The 24,570-nt window shown below is 35.8% G+C and overlaps 1 protein-coding gene across 2 annotated transcripts in view; it reads right to left on the bottom strand.

Annotated features, from left to right (window-relative positions):
• Positions 1-24,570, bottom strand: part of LOC139120558 (inositol polyphosphate-5-phosphatase A-like) — a 103,850-nt gene that overhangs the window by 59,668 nt on the left and 19,612 nt on the right. For both annotated transcript variants that reach the window (XM_070685032.1, XM_070685031.1), the window contains exons 2-4: positions 7,339-7,380; positions 5,144-5,244; positions 4,385-4,472 (exon numbers count right to left, since the gene is read on the bottom strand). In XM_070685032.1, the coding sequence (XP_070541133.1) occupies positions 4,385-4,472; positions 5,144-5,244; positions 7,339-7,380 (231 nt within the window). The remainder of the gene's footprint in view (positions 1-4,384; positions 4,473-5,143; positions 5,245-7,338; positions 7,381-24,570) is intronic.

Here is a 24,570-nt window from a genome sequence, read left to right as displayed (position 1 = left end):
CTGCCATGATGGGCCTGTATTACACCCAGGAGTTCTATAGTATTGACTAAATTTAAAGACAATCCTAGGTTTAGAAACACAGCATTGTGGATCCACTTTCAAAGAGAAATTCCTCTTTGGAGGAAATATATTAAAGGGACAAAATCGTCATTTTTCATGAATTTTGTTTGATACAAGATGCTATTTATTGTTTGACATGTTGAAAGAATGGGTGACCATGCATATATTTGACCCTGGTTTTAGACATGACGCATGAAACCAATGCGTAAATGAATTAATGGTCATGACCATTAATTCATTTTTAAGTATTAAAATGAATGAATTTTTAAATGAATTAATGGTCATGACCATTAATTCATTTATGCGTTGGTAATGACCATTAATTCATTTTTGCAAACTATCAACAAAATTCATGAAAAATGGCCAACTTTGTCCCTTTAATAACACATGAATGAACAAATGACTTGTGAGATTACTCAGACTAGAGTGGAAAAGTCTGCCGAGTATTGCCCCTCCTAGTGTGTCATACAGACCAAGTGAACAAGACATACATTTCTCATGCTGGTTGATGTTTGTAACATGGAGTTTTTTAATTCGTCCTGACAAGACTGAAATCAGACAGTCATGGTCCAATATCAAGTTCAAGTTCACTGTACTGATCTCAATTGCCAAGATAAAGCAGTCCTCATCAGTGACACCACATCACAGTTGAAAGCCACTTCTGACAAACATGAAAGCCTAGTAGTACAGTTGAAATACATACAGTCTTGAAAAATTCACTTGAAGAAAAAGCTGCCGGAATGCTACCAGGTATGAACGCATGCAAGGAATACAGTCCTAGGCAGACTTGGTGATCTACAAGCTGTAATACATGGTAAGCACAGCACTCTAAATGCTGTAGGGATAAAAGCACTTGAAACAATTAAAAGTGTAGATTTTAACACCTCCATGTACGTCATTGACAAATTACTGAAAGCTCATCGCTATAGTAATCTGCAATGCAATCCGTCCAAAGTCAATCAGCTGGATCTCTAAGTTAATCTATATGCAAATTTAATCTGCAAGCTGAGATAGCTTTAAAAAGATACAAAGAGTTGTTCAAGTGGTCATGTGACAAAAGCTGTCAGAATTGGTATCAACATTGTTATTAACATTCTCATCAATGCAACAATGCAGCAATGACGGCACTATTGACACTAAAGAAAGACACTTCATGTAAAATAAAACGTAGTGAATTTAAATGTGAAAAAAATTACCAGTAATTGATAAAATATTTTCTGAACTCTGTTCCCTAACGACATTTCTCACAGATAGTATATGTTACTTGATAGCGTGTGTTCTTCTTCATCAATGACCTCACTTGGTCTTTTCTCTGTCAGTTACATTCCTCAACAGATAATCAGAGGTTATTATCGGATATCACCTATCACCTGTTTTCCTGAGTTATATCAGCATGAATGTCATTTGAACTGTATCAACCAATAGATGAAGTCATGCATGTGATGCAGATCAAATGACACAAATGCTGATAGGATATGAGAAATACAACACATGGTATAGCTGACATCAGTAATAAAATATTTATAATGTGATCAGTGTCAGTGTCAAAGTCAATGTTAACAGTGCAGTTTTTAACCTGCCATCTCACTGATGTGGTATTATGATTTCAATTTTCTCAATACAGTGAGTATCACTCTCCATGTGATACAAGATTCCATTTCTTTCAATACAGCATGTATTCAAGTCACAAGAACATTAAAAGGAATTTCAATAGAATGTAAATTTATAATAACCACATGCTCTCATTACATTTCAAAACAATTTCAGTTATCCAAATAGAAATCTTTCCTGTTGATGTCACAGTTCCATCATTCAAATGAAAAAAAAAAATGAAATTTGTGTCTGGAAATTTTGATGAGATGTTCGGAAATTACATGTGTTCTGACAGATATGGGGAAATTGGTTCTTTGTCACCACTGACATTTTCATTTGAACTATAAAAACCACATGTCAAGAGACAAGCTGAAGTAATAAAGACAGGTGCATGTGAGGACAAATCACTTTGAATTTCTCTTGGCGGCGGCAAATGTCGTTTGCGTGTTGCTATATTTAGTAACAAACCTCATATTGTCATAAGCACTATTTCTGGTTGCTTCAAATTCCTTCGATTTTGATATAAAATATGAAACTGGGGTCAGAACAGCATCCATTTTCATTTTTATTATAATTTACATTGAGTGTTGCTCTTGAACAGCCTGAACTCAACAGGATATAATTTGAATTTCTCTACTTTTACCAGAAAAATCACAGGTATGACTCCATCATAAAAATTATACAACCTGAGTACATTGGTGAAAGCACACTCAGTACCTTCATAATAAATAGACTGCTGTTTAATGGTGCTCTCTTGAAATGCGTCCACTGGCAATTCCTTTATCAGAAGAACTGATAAAAGTTCAATGAACCTTTCATCAAAAATACCACAACAGGAAACAATATAATTTATAGAGGCTACGATAACTCAGTGCAAAAACAGACAGACGATGCTGTTTACTTCTCTGAAAAGTAGTCGCATAGTTTACTTTCTTTCTGATTTATTGAAACTCAAGATGACGCTCACTTCAATACCTTGCAATTGTGATGTGTTTGTCCTGAGGGATTACCAGACACACTGAGATCTGTTTATACCCTGGGGGGAGGTACATTGTATAAAGTAACATATGCTACAAGCATGAAGGTAAAAGGATCTCTCCCAGATAACACTTCCAGAAACCTTGGGAAACTGTACAAAATATGAACAAGTCATGTTTGATAATTTTCTCTACAACAGAAGTTTTGTTTGATCCATCTGTGAAGAAAACTTTCAATCTCATAAATAAACAATTGAAAGCATGCATGAAATGTTCTCATAGTTATGAATACTAAAAAGGCTAATATTTATCAAGATAGTTCATCCCGTAATTTTGTCTAGCACTACTAGCAGACAGTTTTTAACTTACAGGTATACTCAGTCTGTCACATGTTCCAATTTTGCCACAGTTACCATATAAGAGAAAATTTAACCAATCACAGATTTTAAGTGGGTGGCCGCTTTTGAAAAACAGCGCCCTCACATGGGCATTTTGAATACCAAGGAATGCCCCTTTGACCGTATATGGGCATATTTACATTACAGGTGACTGAATATCTTTAACATACACTTGCATTTACTACTGCAAAGGGATGCGGACCAACTTTCAACCTCAGATGATCATTCTGTCCATCAAAGAATGCAATGAGACTGAAACCTCAGGAATTAAAAATATTGCAGGTGTTCCATTTTTGCTTAAACCTTGGATAAGCCAGAAGACACTCCACAACCAGGATAAGCCACAAGACACTTCACAGCCAGGTTAAGCCATAACACACTCCATAGCCAGGTTATAAGCTAAATGTACACACAAAGATCACCTGCCACATGAGACTTGGCAGGAATACAGACATAACTGCTTGAAACATCTAGAGAGCTGAAAGATTCTGCCATCTGCAAATCAAAATGTGTTTTCTGTCCCTAAATTTACAACTAACAGTCTGCCACATGAGGGCACTCTACCGGTATATCAGAAAGTTGATATTGAAATTTTATAGGGGCACACTTGACATGCTCTTCATACAATTTCAGGGTGCAGAAGTGACATAAAATGAGGAAAAATGCACATTGGAAGGTCAAACTCTGTTACAAAATTCAACAATTAGCGGACAAGTTTGTCTCTCCCTACATTACTGTAGATTACACCCTCTTGTTATCAGACAGCATATGGCTTAAGGCAGTATGCACCTTGGGGACAGATATTCAGACTCTCAACTTTTGAATTCAATATCGGTAAAGTTAAGGAAATTTGTTTCCATAGTACAAAAATTTGTATGGTGATCCCGGTTATTATTCTTGATTTTAAAAGAGACTGGTTTTAAGTTTTGGTGAGGAAAGTTGAGCAAAAGTCTAAGTCTTTCCATCTCAAGGCCCATACTACCTTAACACATACATGTACAGCTCACTGTTGTCCATTTTTCACATTTTCTCCCATGTAACATTGTCTTACAGAGAGTGGAACCTGGGAATGATGCTATAGGGAATTTGAGATATATTGCCCACTGCCCATGACCACAAACTCACACGGTGAATGCTAATTATTAAGTAACACTCCAGAGGAGTGAATTCTCACTATCTGACCTTTTGACAAGACTCAAGAAAGGTCAATCCATATTATCTGACCTTTGACACAACAGCGCCAGGCACTTCTCATATCGCATAACTGAGCTGATACCCTGTCAGGAAGTATTGCCGTTTCATCTGCACTATTGACACTCTCTCTCATGCAACACAAACAGAGGAAACATAACTTACTGTGAAAGTGTCTGTCTTTTCAAATTCATCGTCGAGAAACATTCTAACCCTGTTGTAGTGTTTCAGTTCCTCACTGTCCATTAAAGCCCTTTGAAAGAAGAAACAATTGCAAATATCAGTGAGTTTATACTCTGTTGGATATAGGAGGAAAACAAACAGCCAGCTACTAGAATCAGCTCAAAGAGACAATTTCCACAAATCATGTAGAAAATTTATCACAGTCCACAGGCAGTATTTCCCAGTTTACATGCTGTGTATCAGTAATAGTACACTGTAATGGTAGTATTCAACCAGAGGAGCAGAGATAATGAAAATGTATAGCCGTAAAGGTGACTTTCTTCATCCTAGTTGTCATGGTGATTTGTCCTTGAAAAGATAGATTTTACGACATGTACAAAGGTGGCCTAATGGCCAGTCTAAGTCATGTGGGCATTTGGTATATTGAAATGTATGGTTCGAGTACATGTGCATAAGTGGATGCTGTAAATGTCTTGTCCTGATGGACATTTAAAAGGTTTAATGATACCATACTGGCTGTGCATGTGTTATGAAATGCCAGATTGACAGATGGACAGATGTGAGATTTGACACCGTTGAGTGTTTGATAAATGGTAGCTGATTACTTCTGACAGGTAGAAATGCTGGGCTTCAGCTAAATGTACTACCTGTCATGTGAACAGTTACTTGAGCGATAAAGCATTATATTCAAGGTGAACAGAGCCGAGTTCATCGACATGGTTGAAGGTAGAAAAAACTTACTTGGTAAACGGCACCAAATGTTGCATGCTTGTTCTGTAGTTCTTGCCTCCAACTTCTTGGCAATGCAGGGCTATGAACTGTGGCTGTTTCTGCTTCACAGTCTGCAATAAGAACATATGAAACATTAATAGAGATTCAAAGATTATAGGAAGTGGGACTGCTCTCTCTCTCTCTCTCTCTCTCTCTCTCTCTCTCTCTCTCTCTCTCTCTCTCTCTCTCTCATCAAGACTAGCAGAGTGTGTCATCTTGGTAACAGGAGAAAGAACTCAATTGCAATTCACAAACAGAGCATTTACATTAATTACATTTTAATTGGACATTCTTCTTTTGAGCAAACTGCAGTTCTTTGAAACACCGATCAATAATCAGAAAGCAATACCCTATCTACAATTCAAGTAAAAACTGCCAGATTTGCAAAAATCTTTGAATAACGTCGTTTTATCATGAAATATCAATGCAGCACCAACTAATTTCGTCCAAGCCAAGATATGTCAAAGAACTAACATTTTACAATTAATATATTTTCATCGCAATAATTACATCAACTCTCTTTTAACAATTTTTGTCTGATTTCAACATTTTCAACAGTTTTTTTTTTAAGTAAAATTTTGTCCCTTGACTCCTGGAGAGAGAATCATATGATGGATTTGGGGGTGACTTACATGTGTGTTAAGAATTTCATTTGAATTTTTTTTCTGTAGGTTTTTCATTCTAAAATCTCAGAGGAACACACCGACATTTTCAAACTGGGTTAGGTATCTCATAAAAATCAAATTTCTTTCAGAGCAAGATTGAAAGGGAGCCGTGGAAAAATATGGTAGCATTGTAGCATGTCAAATTTCATCTAATTCCCTAGTTTTGCACAGATAATGCTTATCTCATCTACAACATCAAATCATGAGATCATTTTCTATGGGGATTGTCTGCCCACTGAAGATCTTCAATGTATCGACAATGTGTGCTGGAAATATCATTGCATTCTGAACGTATCAATACAATATAGGAGATTCTTTTGAGAGAGATTGCAAATTGGGAGCTTTTTAACAAAAATCCTGAATGCCTATTTTCCTCCAATTCCACTGAGTTTCACACTGCTTTCATGATCACACGGAACCTGAAATAGCTGTCACTGAGCGATATCAAATTTTTCACATGATCTGATTTGGCAGTGGAACTTAGAAGTCTACAGGAAATGGACTGAAAACTACATTAGCCTGTGAATAGTAATGGTATTGCATAGAAGCCTTTCACTTTTTAATGCGGAAGTGTTATCAAATAATGAAGGGAATTTTTCTTTTCACTTGGGAATTAGTATGCCTTCATATATGTATTACATGTGCTCTTTCTATACTCAACCAACAAAGCCTAGAGCCTTTGAAAATACTGTCAGAAACTTACTCTCTGTGTTCTGTAAATAATTCAACTCTGCATATATACAGATGCAAACACATACACATGCGCACACACACATACACACACATTCACATACGTACTTGATTTTAAAGATATGAAATGTCATGCATGATTTCTGATTTTTTCAATTAATTGTTTTAAACATTGAACAAATGCATGTAATTCCATGTCCAATCTAGAAGTTAAACACAGAACTATTTATAAACTACATAGAAGCCATGATCCGAAAAAATTGTTTATTAATGCCATAGTGACCCGATCTATAAAGCCCAAATTTGTGATCAATCAGAAGGCAGCTAATCAGGGTTTGTTTAAATGCATTATCTCGATATCCCTGCAATTTGATAACACTGGTCTGATTGGTCGGCTCTGGGGCACTAGATGTTCACTAGATTCACAGACAGCTTTTGCATATTTGATGAGATGCTATCATGACGTGACACAGATATCATTTTGTTTTTGCATACATGTATGAGGGATAGAAATTACCTTGAAAGCTCTGTTTTGTTTGCATAAAATCATGCATCATGTATGTACTGAATATGTGCATCTGTCTTTCTGTCGGTCTGTTTGTTTGTAAATATTTGTATACAGTATTTTTGTTAAGACCGATACCTGATATTAAAATTTGACTGGGGTTCTCCTGTTATCTTACCAAGGTTTCCTCTACAGGAGGGGGAGGGGACATTTATGGTAGTTTTCTAAACCTTGGCAAAAACATTGCTATGAATATGATTGTCTCCAGAACTGAAAGCAGAAGGTGACTGAAGACAGCTGCTTACCTGTAGAAACTCTGTAGTCCATTTGGTCAGCATGGTATCCGGCTGGAAAAGGACAAAAATAAACACTTGAGATTAGAATATGGACCAAGGACAACAATTTCTGCATTTTACCAGTGATACGCCATGGTATGTAAAAATACACAGAGCTTCGAGTTTGAAATATTTGTCTCTGTCATGTTGACATGAGAAATGAAAAGTAGTTGCAGGAATGTGTTGTTCGACTATAAGCTGTTGATGGGCCGAAGCTGCTATTTTTGTCTGCAGCAAAATGATAACATTTTCAGGGAAAGAAAGATCTAGGATTTTGCTGGATAATGGAAGCACCCTGACTATCATAAACCATGCAGGGCAATCAGTTTGACATTTCAAACACATTAGTAACCCATTTTACACCAAAATCTAATATAGAAAGTCTCATTTTGTTAAAAAACACATCACTACTGACAAGTATATGTCTGTTTTCAATGCCAGCACTTTCCACAATCAACATTTATTATTGTGGTAATAAAATTTGGATGTGCAGAAATAATTATGTGGAATGGATGAAGTATATGACATTGTACATATACCGCAGTACTTTTTAAAGAATTATATCATAACTTGACAGAATAACTCTTGTTCAAATGTCATTTCAATAGTTACATATTTATGGAATGTTCTCTCTGGTATACATATTTATTTGTTATTTATGTATACACATTCCACATATCGGTGATGGTTGTTTTTTACTTCAAAATATTTTTTCACATCCTGTTTTCACCATGGATTTCATAACTGTTTCTTTCTTTCAGAATTCTTTGTGAATAAATGCAAAATTGTCTCTATAAGAATCCAGTTTATGGGTGTAATGGTATGTCACAGGGGAACAGATGGTGAGGGTACTAGCAATGTGAGAGCACTAGCATCATGAGGGCGCTATCAACATCAGCGACACATCTATCATTATATATTGATTTCAATATACTGTATTGATAGTTATGTTTTGTACATCATAATATATACATAATACAAGTAAATTATTCATGTAGAAATCAACAAGTACCGGTACATGTAGATAACAGTCACTGCTTATAAGGTATCAAACAGACTTGAGAGTTAACCTCTAAGTTTATCATCGCAAAATTCTTAAATGTGGCAAAACAAGGTAGCTTTTATTGGCAGTGGAACTCCTAACATAACCGATTAAATTTTGTCTTTTACAGATTGAAAAATTGCCTAATAATGTACATAATGTATTCAAAAGTGGCTATCCAGATTATTCAAGTTGTTCCCATGACGATAAGAATTAATGGCTTTCAAGATAATTTGTGGTTGTCTGCTGTGAAGATGACTGCAATAAACCGGAATAGCGTGCATGCTGATCATTGCCAATACACTTGAAATTATGGGGACATCGAAGTGTAGAGAAAGATGGCCAAAGCTTTAAACCACATCACTACAAGAGCATAATCTTATGTAAACCTGGATGTATCCTCTATAATATATCCTGAGTAAGATCAGAAGTGTGGGTACACAATCATAATAATCCTTAAAACTCATGAAAGTATATGGTCCAAGCACAAAGACGGAATACTTTAGCTTCAAGCAAAAAGTGACTTTTATTCTTCTGCTCGGAACATGCGTCAAACATTGGCAATCAGAACTTAGCTCATGCTCCATTTGTAGATGAGGGACACGAACCACTTTTGATTGCATCGTTACTGGTAAATATCAGTTGTTATATCATGTGCCAATTTACATATTATGTTACTGGTTTGCCTAAATGAGGCGGGAATTTACAGCTAACAACCGACCACTTAATTCAACACTTTTATTGTGAATAATTAAATTATTGTATTGAACAAAACTAATATCAAAACAATGGACACTGAAATTCCATTTTGTATTGGTTTAAGCATACCAATTACAAATATTTTAGGTATGATAAATATATCATAAAATGGGCTTGAAAGTTGTCATTTTACATTCTCTGTCTGACTATTGGACACTAAGCAAAGACACAATTGGTTTAAGTGAAGACAGAAAGCAAATTGCAATACACAGAAAAAATGCAAAATAAACTGTGGTAGCTCAAACTCTGCTACGATTTTCAAAATCATGACGGTCATTAAAAATTTATTATGCAATATCTTTTATCTTAAATATTCTACATAGGTATATTCATTATGAACAGGTGATTTGATGCATTAACACTATTTTTTACAGATGCATAATGTTCAGTTATATCGTTTTCCATATGGTATCTGGGAATGGCTCCAAACATAAAACTTGCTTAATTGCACTAATTCACAACAGTTAATTTGCACATTAATTTTGTCATACCAATGAATTTTTATGTATACCATCCAACCAGAAGCAAATGCATTTTGATATCTTGTTCAACATGCAATTATGTACTCTTGCATTCTTACATTCATGTGCTCTTAATGTGTGCATTCACATGTGAAATATGAAACAGTGGATTTTATATAAAAAGATATTTATTACAAGTATTTTTTTTTGTTTCCTTGAATGTCAAAATACTGACCTGACATATAACAATTGAGACGGTCTTTGCGCATCAGTATTTAGATTGTTGGAGGGCATTGTTCAGGCAAAGCTCTTAAATGTTTAATACTTTCAGTATCCATGGCAAATATTCTTAATGCGGCGCAATATATAACAGCTGCACAAGCATTATGGGTTTTTTATATATTTTCATGTCTTTCTTAGTGGTGAATTTATATAATGTATTCAAAAACCGACAACAGCAATACACAATTGGTGGATCATTCATATGAAGGTGATTATTAAATCCAAACATATTATGCTTTCATAGCTTTGTAATTGTTTACAGTACACCGTAAAATGATACTGTAATGTGAAGAACATATGAACTTTGTGGACGGGAGATATATCATGATCCGAGTTGACCTTTATTTACCTGTCATTGCATAATATATGATACTATCATATACATCTACATGTGCACAGAGCAGCCTTTCACTTCAGTGTTCACTTACATTTATCTTGGCATATACTTGTATATTTACAGACAGCTATTAATTTTCCTTTGAAAACAATACCATATTACAAATTTATAATAAAATATTAACAAACGACCAAGAGGCCAATAGAGCTCACTGTGTTTCACAGAGAATAACTATTTGTGACACATGCGTTGATGGAGAAGGTGGATATCTTTGATAGCTCACTTCAGGATGGCTTGACCAAATATGGCAAAAAAGCTTTTCAGAAATAAATTTTTGACCAAAAATGGCAAAAATTTCCCCCCAAAATACAAATTGCACGTCTCATCGTAAGTAGAATATATCGTCCCTATGAGCCCCATATACCATCGTAAGTTGAATATATTGTCCATATGAACCTGTATACCAAATATCAGAGCTTAGAGACAATGTTTTTTGACCAAAAATGACAAAAAGTTGCCCTAAAAATATAAAATTGCAAAGTAAACCAAATATGAACAACCTGACTGAAGTAAGTTCAAGGAACCTTAATATCAAGTTTCAAATCAAATGCACCAGCGATTTCAAAGGAGAAGATTTTTTGACAAAGAACAGAAAAATTACCCCAAAATACAAACTTATGCAAATTTCACCATAATTTGAACAAAACTAAGGAAACTAAATACAAAATTTTAAAGCAATCAGACCAGCAGTTTCAGACAGAAGCCAAATGTTGATGGACGACGGATGGATGGATGGACAAAGGGACAATGGACAATGACAGACAATCAGCCTATCTGATGAGCTGCACATCACAGACAGCGGAGCTAAAAAAGTTATTGTAACTATTGATGCAAAAAGGAATCTAGACATACTGCTAAATGATGGCAATGTACCTCTCCCTTCTAATTGATGACAAGGGAGAAGTAGCTGTAACATTTTATAATATTTTCATCATTTTTGTTCCATAAGACATCTCTCTATTAAAGAGGAAGTTCATTCACGTTCACACCAGGCTGTGCATATTTTCATAACTGTTGTTTATGTTATGCAAATACACAAAGCCTGGCGTGAACGTGAGTGAGTGGACAGTGCCATACCTATCAGAAGATGGCCCCTTCTATATCACGTGATGCAAGCACCAAGCTTGGTGCTGTTTCCCATGATTCAAAATACATTAACTTTTGATAAAGTTGATGAAGCCCTAAACTGCAACTTCCGCCACTATTTTTGTCCATTTTTGTAAAAAACATGTGCAAGTTATGAACATCAAAAATGGCTTTTCCAGAATAAGGGACTCCAAAGCTAGCACTTATGAAAAAAATAGCGTCAATGACACTGTAGCTCCCATCCTGGACTATTTAGTGTTTGTTCTCTGGTAAGATATTTGAACATGTGTGAAAGGGATAAAGTGCATGAAGTGAAATACTTAAATGTAATGTACTGGAGACAGTGAAATATGTTTAATGTATTTATTCAGAATATAAAATGGAAAAAATACAGAATTAGATATATCGAATACTGTGATACAACCATTAACTCAACAAGTCATTTACAATGACATAGTCCCCACTTGTAATAGGAGTATTAGTCTTGATGGGGCAGGAAAATGTGGTCATTAAGAAGTATCACTGGAGTGTATATGTTGAGATCTATGGGCACATAGGTCTATGTCGTTGTTCCCAATTTGAAACACATGAGGCATGTCTAAGTTATGGTTCTAAATCGGGAAAAAGATCAGACCTCTAGCAGTATTGGCCAGCCAAGAAATACATATGCGCATTATAAATGACGTACAAGATGTGACATCTTAAGGTCTAATATCCTATCAAAATTGGAGGGTATAGAACTTGTGGTTACTGAGATATGCATATATATGTATAATCAAGGTCAAAGGTCATCGAGGTCACATGACATTTTGAAAAAAAAATTATATTGCTAATTTATCCCTATATGCCAAAAATCAGATCTCTAGCTCTATTCGCTTGCCCAGAATTAGATGTGTACATAATTAATGAGGTAAAGCGTGTGTTGTCATAAGGTCTCCCATCCTACTAAATACAAAGGACATAGCACTTGTGGTTACTTATTTATTGACATAAACATATATTTAGGTAAAAGGTCATCGAGGTCACATGACATTTGGTCAAAAAATTTCTCTCCTATAGTTATCCCTATATACCAAAAATCAGACATCCAGCTCTATTGGCTTGCTCAGAATGAGATATGTGCATAATTGTTGAGGTACAGTATGTGGTGTCATACGGTGTCCAATCATACCAAATATGAAGGGTGTAGCACTTGTGGTTACTGAGTTATGGACAAATATGTATATTTGAGGTCAATAGTCACCGAGGTCACGTGACATTTTGTCAAAAAAATTGTATTGCTAAGTTATCCCTATATACCAAAAATCCGACCTCTAGCTCTATTGGCTCGCTCAAAATTAGATATGCACATAATTCATGAGGTACAATATGTGGCGTCATAAGGTGTCCAATCATACCATACATGAAGGGTGTAGCACTTGTGGTTACTGAGTTATGGACAAATATGTATATTTGAGGTCAAAGGTCACCGAGGTCACATGACATTTTGTCAAAAAAATTGTATTGCTAAGTTATCCCTATATACCAAAAATCAGACCTCTAGCTCTCTTGGCTCGCTCAGAATGAGATATGCGCATAATTATTGAGGTACAATATGTGGCGTCATAAGGTGTCCCATCATACCATACATGAAGGCTGTAGCACTTGTGGTTACTGAGTTATGGACAAATATGTATATTTGAGGTCAAAGGTCACCAAGGTCACGTGACATTTTGTCAAAAAAATTGTATTGCTAAGTTATCCCTATATACCAAAAATCCGACCTCTAGCTCTATTGGCTCGCTCAAAATTAGATATGCACATAATTCATGAGGTACAATATGTGGCGTCATAAGGTGTCCCATCATACCATACATGAAGGGTGTAGCACTTGTGGTTACTGAGTTATGGACAAATATGTATATTTGAGGTCAAAGGTCACCGAGGTCACATGACATTTTGTCAAAAAAATTGTTTTGCTAAGTTATCCCTATATACCAAAAATCAGACCTCTAGCTCTATTGGCTCGCTCAAAATTAGATATGCGCATAATTAATGAGGTACAATATGTGGCGTCATAAGGTGTCCCATCATACCATATATGAAGGGTGGTAGCACTCGTGGTTACTGAGTTATGGACAAATATGTATATTTGAGATCAAAGGTCATCAAGGTCACATGACATTTGTCAAAATATCCGAGATGTCTGCGTGAACGGATGGACTCACGGATGGACGAACAGACGGACATGACCCAATCTATAAGCTCACTGGACTTCATCCATGGGGACTAAAAATTGTGTCACTGCATCCTTTTTGCAATATGAATACGATGAGAAACTAAATTTTTATTTTTCGTGGCCTTATACATGGGAGTCTATGGAGATCTGCCTAATACATGGGAGTCTATGGACGTGTAAACTAAAAATATGCAAATTTCACCACGATTTGCCCAAATTTGGGAAAGGTCATTCCTATGCACTTCCATACCAAGTTTCAAATCAATCGACTTGTGGTTTCAGAGAAGAGATTTTTTGACCAAAATGGGAGAAAATTACAAAGAAATTCATGAAAAATAGCAAGTCCAAGATACTGACCCAAGATGTGCACAATCATTTCATGTCAGCCCAAAGTACTTACATGCCAATTTTTCATGTAATCTGCTCAGTGGTTATTGAGTTTTTTCAATTTTGACTGTTTTTACATTTTTTCACTTAATTTGCATATTTTTGGCAATGACAACTTCATTTGAACAAAATCTCATCTGCAGCCCATCATCCATGTACACACCAAATATCAAGATGAAATGTACAGCGGTTTGGGAGTTTTTGATGTTGACGGACAGACATACAGACATACAGACATACAGACATACAGACATACAGACACACAGACATACAGACATACAGACATACATACATACAGACATTTCCCTAGCCTATAAGAATAGCTTCCATGCCATATATACATATGGCTATGGGAGCTAAAAATTAGCCTTGGTGAACTTCCACTTTAAAGATACATGTATGTGTATGTTGGAATACACAGTATCAGCTTTGCCAGCAAAATGTGTATCATGCACTGTGTACAATGTGCGATGTTTATGTTGACAAATGGATCCTCATCTGGAATAAAATTCCACTGTCAACAAAAACATCAGACATTACATGTTGGTGAGTTGAACAGTCGGTCAGCACTGTGACTTCAATTTAGGAAGCAGGAAAAGAAACCATATTTTACAAACGGAACAAAAACACTGGAAAACACATCAAAAGATAAAGCTCAGTCGAGGTTTCACATTTCAAGCCATACAAAAGACGTTACACTTGAGAGTGACTTTTTACAGTTTCTAAATACATGTATCATTGTGGAAGATGCATGGCTCAAGGCACTCCCTACACAATGATCCATCGCTCAAGGGTTTGCCCTCCCCTTACAAATGCCCCATGTTGGTCATTTCCCTGCAACTGATAAATGGTGCGTGTTTCAAGATATATTCAACTGTAGAAATTATTGTTAATAAGGACAAGAATTTTTCAATGCTGAGACGCAAATCACATGAAGGTAATAGGTTGTACATGTGCGTCATCAAACCACGGAGCAATACTAATTGTTTGTGTTCAGCAGGGTGACACAAATTCATCATATCAGTTTGACTACACAACAATCAGCAATAGATTGTTTACATTTCAGAAATGCAATATTATGAAATGCAGAGCTTATTGAGTATCATGTGACACGGTGACATGGCATACACTATGAAATCATAGAATACAACTTTGATACTTGATATGAAATTTCCGTTTTAATCTTTTCTTTCCTTGAAAAAAGTACTGAAGAACATGTCATGATACACACAATTCTCCGACATAAATGTAGGTTGGAATAATGTCAGGATGTTGTTCAGCTCAATTAAACGAAGCTGCAGCAGATAACAGTGAGACAGATTGAGCTACAGACTGCCATCTAAAAAAAATGTATAAGGAAAGTGTATGATATTCAGGGTTTCATTCAGCATCCTGCTGTGATGATTTGGCCCATTGCTGAAATCTGCTCTTTACTGTGGCTGTTATTGTGATTTCAAAAACATGAACAAAGCAGAAACAGAATGGCAGAAAGAGACTGTAGAAAATGAATAAAATGCCACTAACTTTGTCGTGAAAACTCTAACATGCTATCTATCATATTGTTTTTTAAAGCATGGTAATTTCATTTTTAATTTAATCAAACCAGGAGGCATTTTAATCCAAGGGTCATGGCATAAGTTGGCATAGAGACAGTTCATGTATTGTCAAAGTCTTTTTTATCACAATGCAATAATTTATGATGATTGCTTTCTTTGTTTCAAATGATGTCATGATTTTCAGTTACGAGATGAAATACATATTCTGTGATCGGCTACACTGCTCTCTTTAATTTACAATGTACAAATGATGAGCCTCTCTCCTGGTGATATGAACACAAAGTTTTGTGAGGCAATATCACTGAAGAAGAAGACAATTATCATCTCATGACTGATGCAAACTTTTTCAACGCCCCCTAATCATTTTCGCTTGGCTGCCAATTTCAAGGGCTTGTGGGACAGTAATACCATTAAACTGCAGTACATGAGCAGCTTATCCATGCGTGCTGATTAAAGTTGAATTTCATTACAGAAGGAAAGTCTATTAATACCACTCTATCATCTACTCTTCACTTTCATAATCTGCTTCTAGATGGATATCAAGTTTGATTCCCAGGCAAGCTGTCTGATTACAGGTATCAAGGTGCTCGTGAAATGTCTGCAAAGTTGTGCGATTTCTCTACCTTTGACAAATTAAAATAATATAAATTAGGAATGTTATTAACAGAATACTGATCAAATTGGCCTGGATGAATATTTTCTGTTTATAAAAATAATATGAACTCAGTGAAGCCATTTAAGACAAACCTGAGTTTTTCAACTGAGATACATTATCAAATGAGAAAAAGATAAATTAATGAAAGTATAAATATATAATGATATTTCAATGATAAATATTAGAGTTGCCCTTCCTTTCTTGTCTTTGTAAATGTATTGGGCACATTTAATAATTGTTACAGTTTATGAAAGGTCACATACGAGATAATTGCAAATATTAAAATGTTCCACTTCCACCAGTTTTTTTTTCTCCCTACTCCTAAACAAGGGAACACCCTCCTTGCCTTCCCCTATTACAAACATCCCTACTGTCCTCTTTCCACGACATGATTATGTTCTCAACCATAGTGTATTCCCAAAGCCTAAAATAACCAACAGCATCCTACACTCTGTCTATCCATTGGGCTTTTTTCCCCACATAGCCTACTGGGCAAAAAATACAATTTCCCACCCTGCTTCTGACAAAAAAATTGGCCCACCTTTCCCTGCTCCTCTCCAAAGAGACTGCTTGCAATACGATTCAAACAAAAAGCTTTGTTGGCTTGATCCCCCTGCTATACGTGTCATATCAGAATAAATATATTCTTTCAAAAACTTCAGGGGATTGATCTGCTGGGAAAGGACAGTACATTTTCAGGTGTGCAAACACCAGATCAATGTAGATGTAGGTGTAAGGCCCATAAAGATAGGAAACGCCCCAAAGACAGTCTTTTGGACACTCAAATTTTCATAATACTTTTCTGATATGCTGCTTGTGTGGATTAACTTTGAAACCTGTGAAGGACATAAAGTTATTTCCCTCTTGGTTTTGTGAAAATACAAAAAAATTTCCCCATAATGTTAACAGAGGGTAAAGGGGGCCAGTCTGAATTTTATATTTCAGTACTTTGCTTCAGAAAACTTTGTATGGTGAGCCCAGTTTTTATTCTAGGTTGTGAAAGAGAATGGTTCAAAGTACAATTGTAATAAAAAGTCTCTTTGAGGAAATATTGAGCAAAAGATTACAACTTTCATGTATTACCTTTTCGTATGGTGATCTACGGTGGGCATTTGTGCTTTCTACAAAACAGTCCAGACAAAATAACACATGGATGGAAGCCATTTTGAATTTCAAACATTGGTAAATGTTAGGTAATTTGTTTCTCTACTTCCAATATTTGGACAGTGATCTATGATATTTGCTCTCGATTTGGTAAGAAAATTGTTAAAAGTTTCATTGAGGAAAGTTTGAGCAAAAGTTTCAAGACATGTACTATCTTCCGTTTACAGAGCCAGTAGCTGTAACCTTTAATAATTTTTCCACTATCTTTGTTTTATAATGTCAACTATACTTTCTTGTTCTATTCCCCAAATATGTTGAGATACACAGTATTCAGCTGTTCAACTCAGTCTTTAAGCATGTAGACTGCATTGTCATTATTAACAAGTGAATTCTAATCCAGACTAGAATTCAAATGCACAGAATCAATTACAGTAAATTTTACGTGTACGTGTATAGGTGCCGCGTGCTGTTTGACAAACTAAATAGTGGGTATGTCAACGTGTGGCGAGTTGTACAAGAGCTTGTAATTGACATATAGTACGTCATACAAAACAAAAATAGCGCAAAAAATCATTAAAAATTATGGCTACTGGCCTTGTAAATACTTAGGATTAAAGCTTTATTGATGTGAATTAAAATATTTTCAGATTAAATTTTTGCTATATATAGAAACTCATGATTTACTCTATGCGTTGGCAAGGTGGTGATGTATACTTAGTTTGATAAATTCTTGCTTTTGATGAATCACACACTGATGATTTGTCATAACATTTTTCATTTTCATATCCTTGGGATGGGTCACTGATAAGCTAATAGTCATATTACATTTTTTCCATTTCACTGCATTTTTCATATCTTAACATCTCAGGTTATGAAAAAACATCATCAGTGGGTGTGTGTGGGCAGAGTGATTGATCATGTCTGACAGAGGAGAGGCGATACCCCTTGACAAAGGGAAGGTGATACCCCTTGATGGAGGAGAGGTGATACCGCTTGACAAAGGGGAGGTGATACCCCTTGATGGAGGGGAGGTGATATCCCTTGACAGAGGGGAGGTGATACCCCTTGACAGAAGGGAGGTGATACCCCTTGACAGAGGGGAGGTGATACCCCTTGACAGAGGGGAGGTGATATCCCTTGACGGAGGAGAGGTGATACCCCTTGACAGAGGGGAGGTGATACCCCTTGACAGAAGGGAGGTGATAATGCTGGAAACTGATCAATGTACAGAATTGTCAAAATTTGGAACTTTGACTTGTGAGTTTCAATTCACAATTTGTTGGTGCAAATTTTTTCAAATAAAGATCGCAAGTTGTCTCTGAAAACCTTTCAAATTTTCTACCAGAATACAATGTTTGCATTCATAGTTCTGTTCAAATTTGAGAATACCAGTGCATGTATTTTAATACATTTATTTGATATACACCATCATTCTACATCTGATTAGTGGTTTTTCTTGACAGTATTTTTAATTTCACATCTCTGTAGGCTGATTTCACTTTCCCAACGAGTACATTTACAAACAATACACATTTTACGTAATTATCTTTATTGGTTTCACAGCAACATCTATGAATTGAAATACCTGTAACCGTTCCTCAGTTCAACAGAAAGGAACTTTCTGGTTATACATAGCTGAACCCTTTCACTACGATAGTTTGGCCCAAACCAATTGTTATCAATGGTGACTGTGGACCTGTTTACAGGGAATTGGGGAGAACAGGTTAACTGTTTTACTAGTTAGGGCCATTGCCATTGCCATCAGCACGGGAAGCTTTTTGGTCACATTTCAAGAAGTTCATGAACACCTGACATCATCAAATATTACGTGTAGCTTTGCAGGAGATACTGATAGAGTAAGATGAACAGACATGGACATTGTGAGATTTTGGACCAAAAATGATGACAAAGTTCTTAAAAAATACAACTTGGCAAATTTCATCATTATTTGAACAAATCACAACAAGGAACGTAAAAAGGGCAAGCATATTTTTCAACAAGGTGGCAAGGCTGACCAACACTGGCCACACTGAATAATTTAATCCTCTTTTTACAAGGCTGCAACGACAAACCACAGAAATAAATACAACTGGGAGAAAGAGGATTAACAAATCAACATGATCCTAGGGACTCCAGTTGTTTCACAAAGCTATAGAAGGCCCCTTAAGAAAATTCCATTGTTTTCACAATGCAAACTGTACCAAGTGTTCATCAGTTGTGCCCATCAGGCTAACAGAGGATGACAGATGATTGACAAAAAACAAACAATTATCTAGTCAGTCAGTTCCACATCAGAGACGATGAGCCCAAGAAAAGTACGAGAAAAATTCCGTCATAAACATGAATTGAGAAATAAAGGTTGGCCCAAACTGGATAAAATTTTGTTGCACATGGAATTATACAATGGAAGCAATTTATCAAAAGCCATAGAAACTTATTTCATGTACCCAGATCAATTACACTAAAATTCAAGGATGTAAAAAATTTTGGTCACAGGTGGCAAAAATAAAAGTATAGTCAGTTACAAATAGTGTGTGAGCAAATTAAGTTTGTGGAAAATGACCTGATTTTTAAAAAAATTTTCCCGGCTGGCAAATTTTAACTGACAGCGAGTTGATCCTGCTGGCTGCTTGCCACTTTCTGCATCCCTGAAATTATAAAAAAGTTTGTCAGCGTGCTACTGTATTTCTTGGGAGAACAACATGGAACAGAATTTCAAACGAAATGCACATCTGTATTTTTGTGGGATGAATGCAAACAAATAAATACGAGAATATGAGGCAACTGAATAATTTCAAACATGAACTTCAACCTAGCTGATCACGTCACAGGATGATGCCCCTAACCAAGCTGATTACATCACAGGTCAACGCCCCTAAAAAGTTCCCGTTAATCACCAAGTCATATCTCACGCAATAAAAGATGATCACAAATTGATGAAGGTCACTTAATAATTAAATCAATCATCTTGTGAGGCCAAATATAATTGGTATTGTTGATGAATTCTGTAAATAATTACTTATTGATTGCTAGAGGTAAAATGGCATCTCATCCACTTCAATCAATGGGTCATTACAGAATAATGCCCTTTATGACACGGAATCTGCAAACATGATGATGGATTATGACAATGAATAGTTTTATAGTAGAGGAACCATCAATGATGATTGAAAAATGGTTTCAGATTTTCTATTACCCATAATGCTTGACTTCTTCAAAAAGTTTTTGACTGCATTCATCATTTTCTAAAAATCATTCTTTGGAGGGTTCAATTCACTGTCAATGCCACATTTGAGAAACTGCGATGACATTTGGCGGGATCTTTTGTTAATGAGGACTGACCTTGACATTTCGAATGTTTTTAAGATCATAATGGGGCCTCCATAGGGAGTCATTTTCTGTTATAGAATATTATGACTGACCAATTAATGGCAAAGGCACTCTGGCTGCAAACCAGTCCCTCCGACCGCAGGGATTGGAATTGGACAATCAATATTGTTCCTTTAATTAATACACATCTCACTGATGACATGGTAAACGTAAACTGTATTTCATGTTGTAGGCCTGAATTCTGCAGACCTCAGCACCGCAGACTCACAGATTGGGAAAGCATATAACCTAAAGTGAAGTTTAGAACAGCATGTACCTCTAAGGTCATGCCCTAGCTTATTTCAAGCCCTAATCATGTACTTGACCGCGTCCTGTTTTCCTCATGTTGTGACTTCAGCATTTATTTTCCACTGTAATACTTTACAACTTAGACATTGTTTATTAAATATAACCCACTTCAGCATTTTTACACCAACATTTTCTATACTTGAAAACTAGGATTGCTCCAGTATATATGAAACATTCTTTTGATGTAAAAGCAGAGAAATACATTGTATGACTGAAAAAATGCCAAGGATTGTGCAACTGAAGTCAAAGGTCTATTGATATTTATTGACGTACTGTATACTGAAACTTGTTGTGTTTCCATTTAAAATTTAAATGTATGGTCTACAGCGTATGACATTTTACAAAGTAATTGATCCTTCAAAATGTCATCCTCTGTAACTTTTTTACATCAAATCAGCCATCAATCACTCTCAATCAGTAAATCAGTCTGTACTGATTATTATCACAATGCTCACTAGAAGATTGGCCAGGTGTATTCTAGATGAATATGCGTAAATCACATACTCTTGAACTGAACATCAGAAAACAGAGAATTTGAAAGAAACAAATATTTATCAACCGTCTTCAGGATATAAACACTTGTGACTGACAGTAGATTCAGATTGAAACTGACAGATATTTTAAATGGCATTGAAAATTAGAAAAAGAAACGGATGAACAGTGTGGAAAAATATGTGATCGTTTCAGGCAAATTAACAGCTACGTGTATACCTACATGTATCTGCATTTGTAACCTGATAATATACATGTATGTGTTGGATTTCTAAGCCTTAGTACAGCCATCATGGTACAGCACAACAATATAAAAATTTCATGAAAAAATCCCTAGGAAGCGATTGAGACACTCAGATTTCTGGCACTGTACAGCCAGTAGATTCACAGCCCCGCTGTTAAACTTTGAGTTGAAAACTGCCGTGGGCCCTGAATTTAATGTCTTGAAAAAGGTTTTGTTCAGTCAAAAAGCATACTACGGTACAGCTAACCTACACATGTACATGTATATCAATGCATAAAGGTAAAATGTATACAACATGTTGTGTTCAAAATATGGAAAACAAATGGTCTCAGTTCCAGCAACCTGGATGACTGGACAACTCAAATGTTGATGGTTGAAATTCAATGGAGATGAGTCATTCCATCTACGTTTGTATCACAACATTACATTTCTTGTAGCTCATCTGTGACACTGTTTAATACCACAGACATAGCCACTACCATAATTCCATTTACAGCCGATATTTTTATATTTCAAATAATCCCAGCTGGGACTGCTTTCAACACAATTAGGAAAATTGAACATTAAGCTGCATCAAACAGCTCTATTCATGCATGGAGAAATGTTTCTGTCAGCAATGAGACACTGTTATCTTTCTTGTATGTGATGGCCATAACAGGGAGCTAGCTACCTGACTTTGGAGAGCAAAATGCATTAATACCATTGACTCCAACTTCTGATCTATGAAAATGTGAATATTCCATAATATTTGAATCTTCATCTGTATTTTCATCATTAAATTGACATATATCATGATCCATCTACCATCCTTTTTTTCAAGGAGACCGATTGATGACAGTGTATAAACAAATTAAAATAATACTGTAGTATCTTGCTATGTCATAACACTGCCAGTGTTTCTAACCTATGGATATTGACAGGAATTCATGCATGTCACTTTGCCATTGAACTAATTCATTCTATTTAAAGTGTTTCAAAAATGTGGAAATGAACTTTTTCTTGAACACTGGGTTATCTTATAGTAATAATGATAATGATTTGTTCCTATTCCTTGTTCAGATTTGACAGCCTGACAACACTTCCATGGAAAAGCTGGCATCTTGTGGTATGATCATGACAGTAGATGACTTAATCTGTACCTGTACATACAGTGTATATAAATAGACTAACAGCACAATTAAGCATTTGTATGCGTTGTCCCAGTCTGCTGTATCTCGCAATAACGTGAGCAATGCATCATGGTACATGCGTGAGAAATGAGAGAGGTATCGGACATGCTCTGGTGAACCTGAGATTTTAACATCAAAGAAAGAAGAAGGTACAGTAACAATTACGAAGCAGATAACCAAACACCTGCAGCCTGGATTTCTTCAGCTTGATACCGGTAGTATGGGATGTGAAGGCCCATTCTGTTCTTGGGATATGACCTCCATAAAAACCCACCCAACTTCCATTAACCCATCCGCAGTGCAATGACTCTCCTCAATTGTGGGGAAATTATCCATAAAATTGGAAAATAGTCTTGGCGTAGCAGGAACAATCTCCCATTCATCATTGACCAATAAGGATCGAGAATTCATCACATGACTACTGAAAGCAGGGAATGCAAGGAAGGGTGATTTGTGGCAAGTTCAAGGTGAATTTGTCAAGTTATTGGCATTTATCCATACCTTCAACATCTGTGAAAACATTTTTAATATGGCAGGAAATCTCTAGGAGATTACTGCAGACCAACTGTTGAAACACGAGTTCTAGCAGGTGTGTAGACAATGATCTAGTAAACTGCTATTTTGAAATCGGAACCCTACCATAGTTAACATATGAACAGGTTTAAAATGTCCGAACTTTCATGTAAATAACTTTAAAATACAGGCAATACATGTTCAATTGTACAGTCTTTACAGCAGAGACATGGTATCCTTTCTGTTGGTGTAATTATGTAACTATCAGTTCAAAGTCAAAAGGTACTTTATTGTGTACATGTATTGTTTATTGTGTACAAAGTACATGTACTGTATATGAGTCGATCACAAAATTAGATACACTTAACCTTTCACCCCCAGTTCCCTGTATACAGGTCCAACTTTACCATAGAAAACAATGGATTTAGGACAAACCATGGTGGTGAAAGGGTTAATGTACATACATAGTATTGACATGTCAACATGTCCCAAAGGGAAGCAAGGACACCAAGGTCAAGTTCAGTCAATTCTTTCCAGCATCGAAAAATATCATCAACATAAAAACTGTAACCTTAAAATGAGGCCAAGATACATGTAAGCCAGCAGAGGAATATACATCTTTTTGAGAATAAAATGATAAAAATTTAACATTAGAAAACCAATTAGGTGTAAATATATATACTCTGGATTTACAAGTCTATGTTTTAATAGTCTCTAGGCATTTCACAAGGATTAAAGTACACAGATGGTACACGGTACCCTCTAGAATGTACTTGACCTCTAATGTATACCCTAGCAAAGCTAAAATAAACATGAGAGAGGGAAAAGCATGGATGTGTACGTGGCATCGACTGTGACCTTGTCTTTATTTTTAGGACTCTTTCCTGCCTTTACAGTTCTAAGCAGACACAATATATTTTTTATTGCAAATATTTAAGTCCTACGTGTACATGTACAATCAGCCTAAATGTAAATTAATCATTTTCAAGTGACAGTAAATGCAACTTTTGACAATTTCTTTGTCAGTATTTTTGTTTTATGTATCAACCAGTTTCTTGGTTTACATTCCACAGAATTATAAAATACCCAGTATTTGGCTTATCAGTTGAGTGTGTCCGTGTGTGACTTGCACTGTAATTGTTGACAACTGAATTCTGGA

This window comes from Ptychodera flava, chromosome 20, assembly GCF_041260155.1.
Source record: "Ptychodera flava strain L36383 chromosome 20, AS_Pfla_20210202, whole genome shotgun sequence".
Classification (NCBI taxonomy): domain Eukaryota; kingdom Metazoa; phylum Hemichordata; class Enteropneusta; family Ptychoderidae; genus Ptychodera; species Ptychodera flava.
This window is presented reverse-complemented; position numbering and strand designations above follow the sequence as displayed.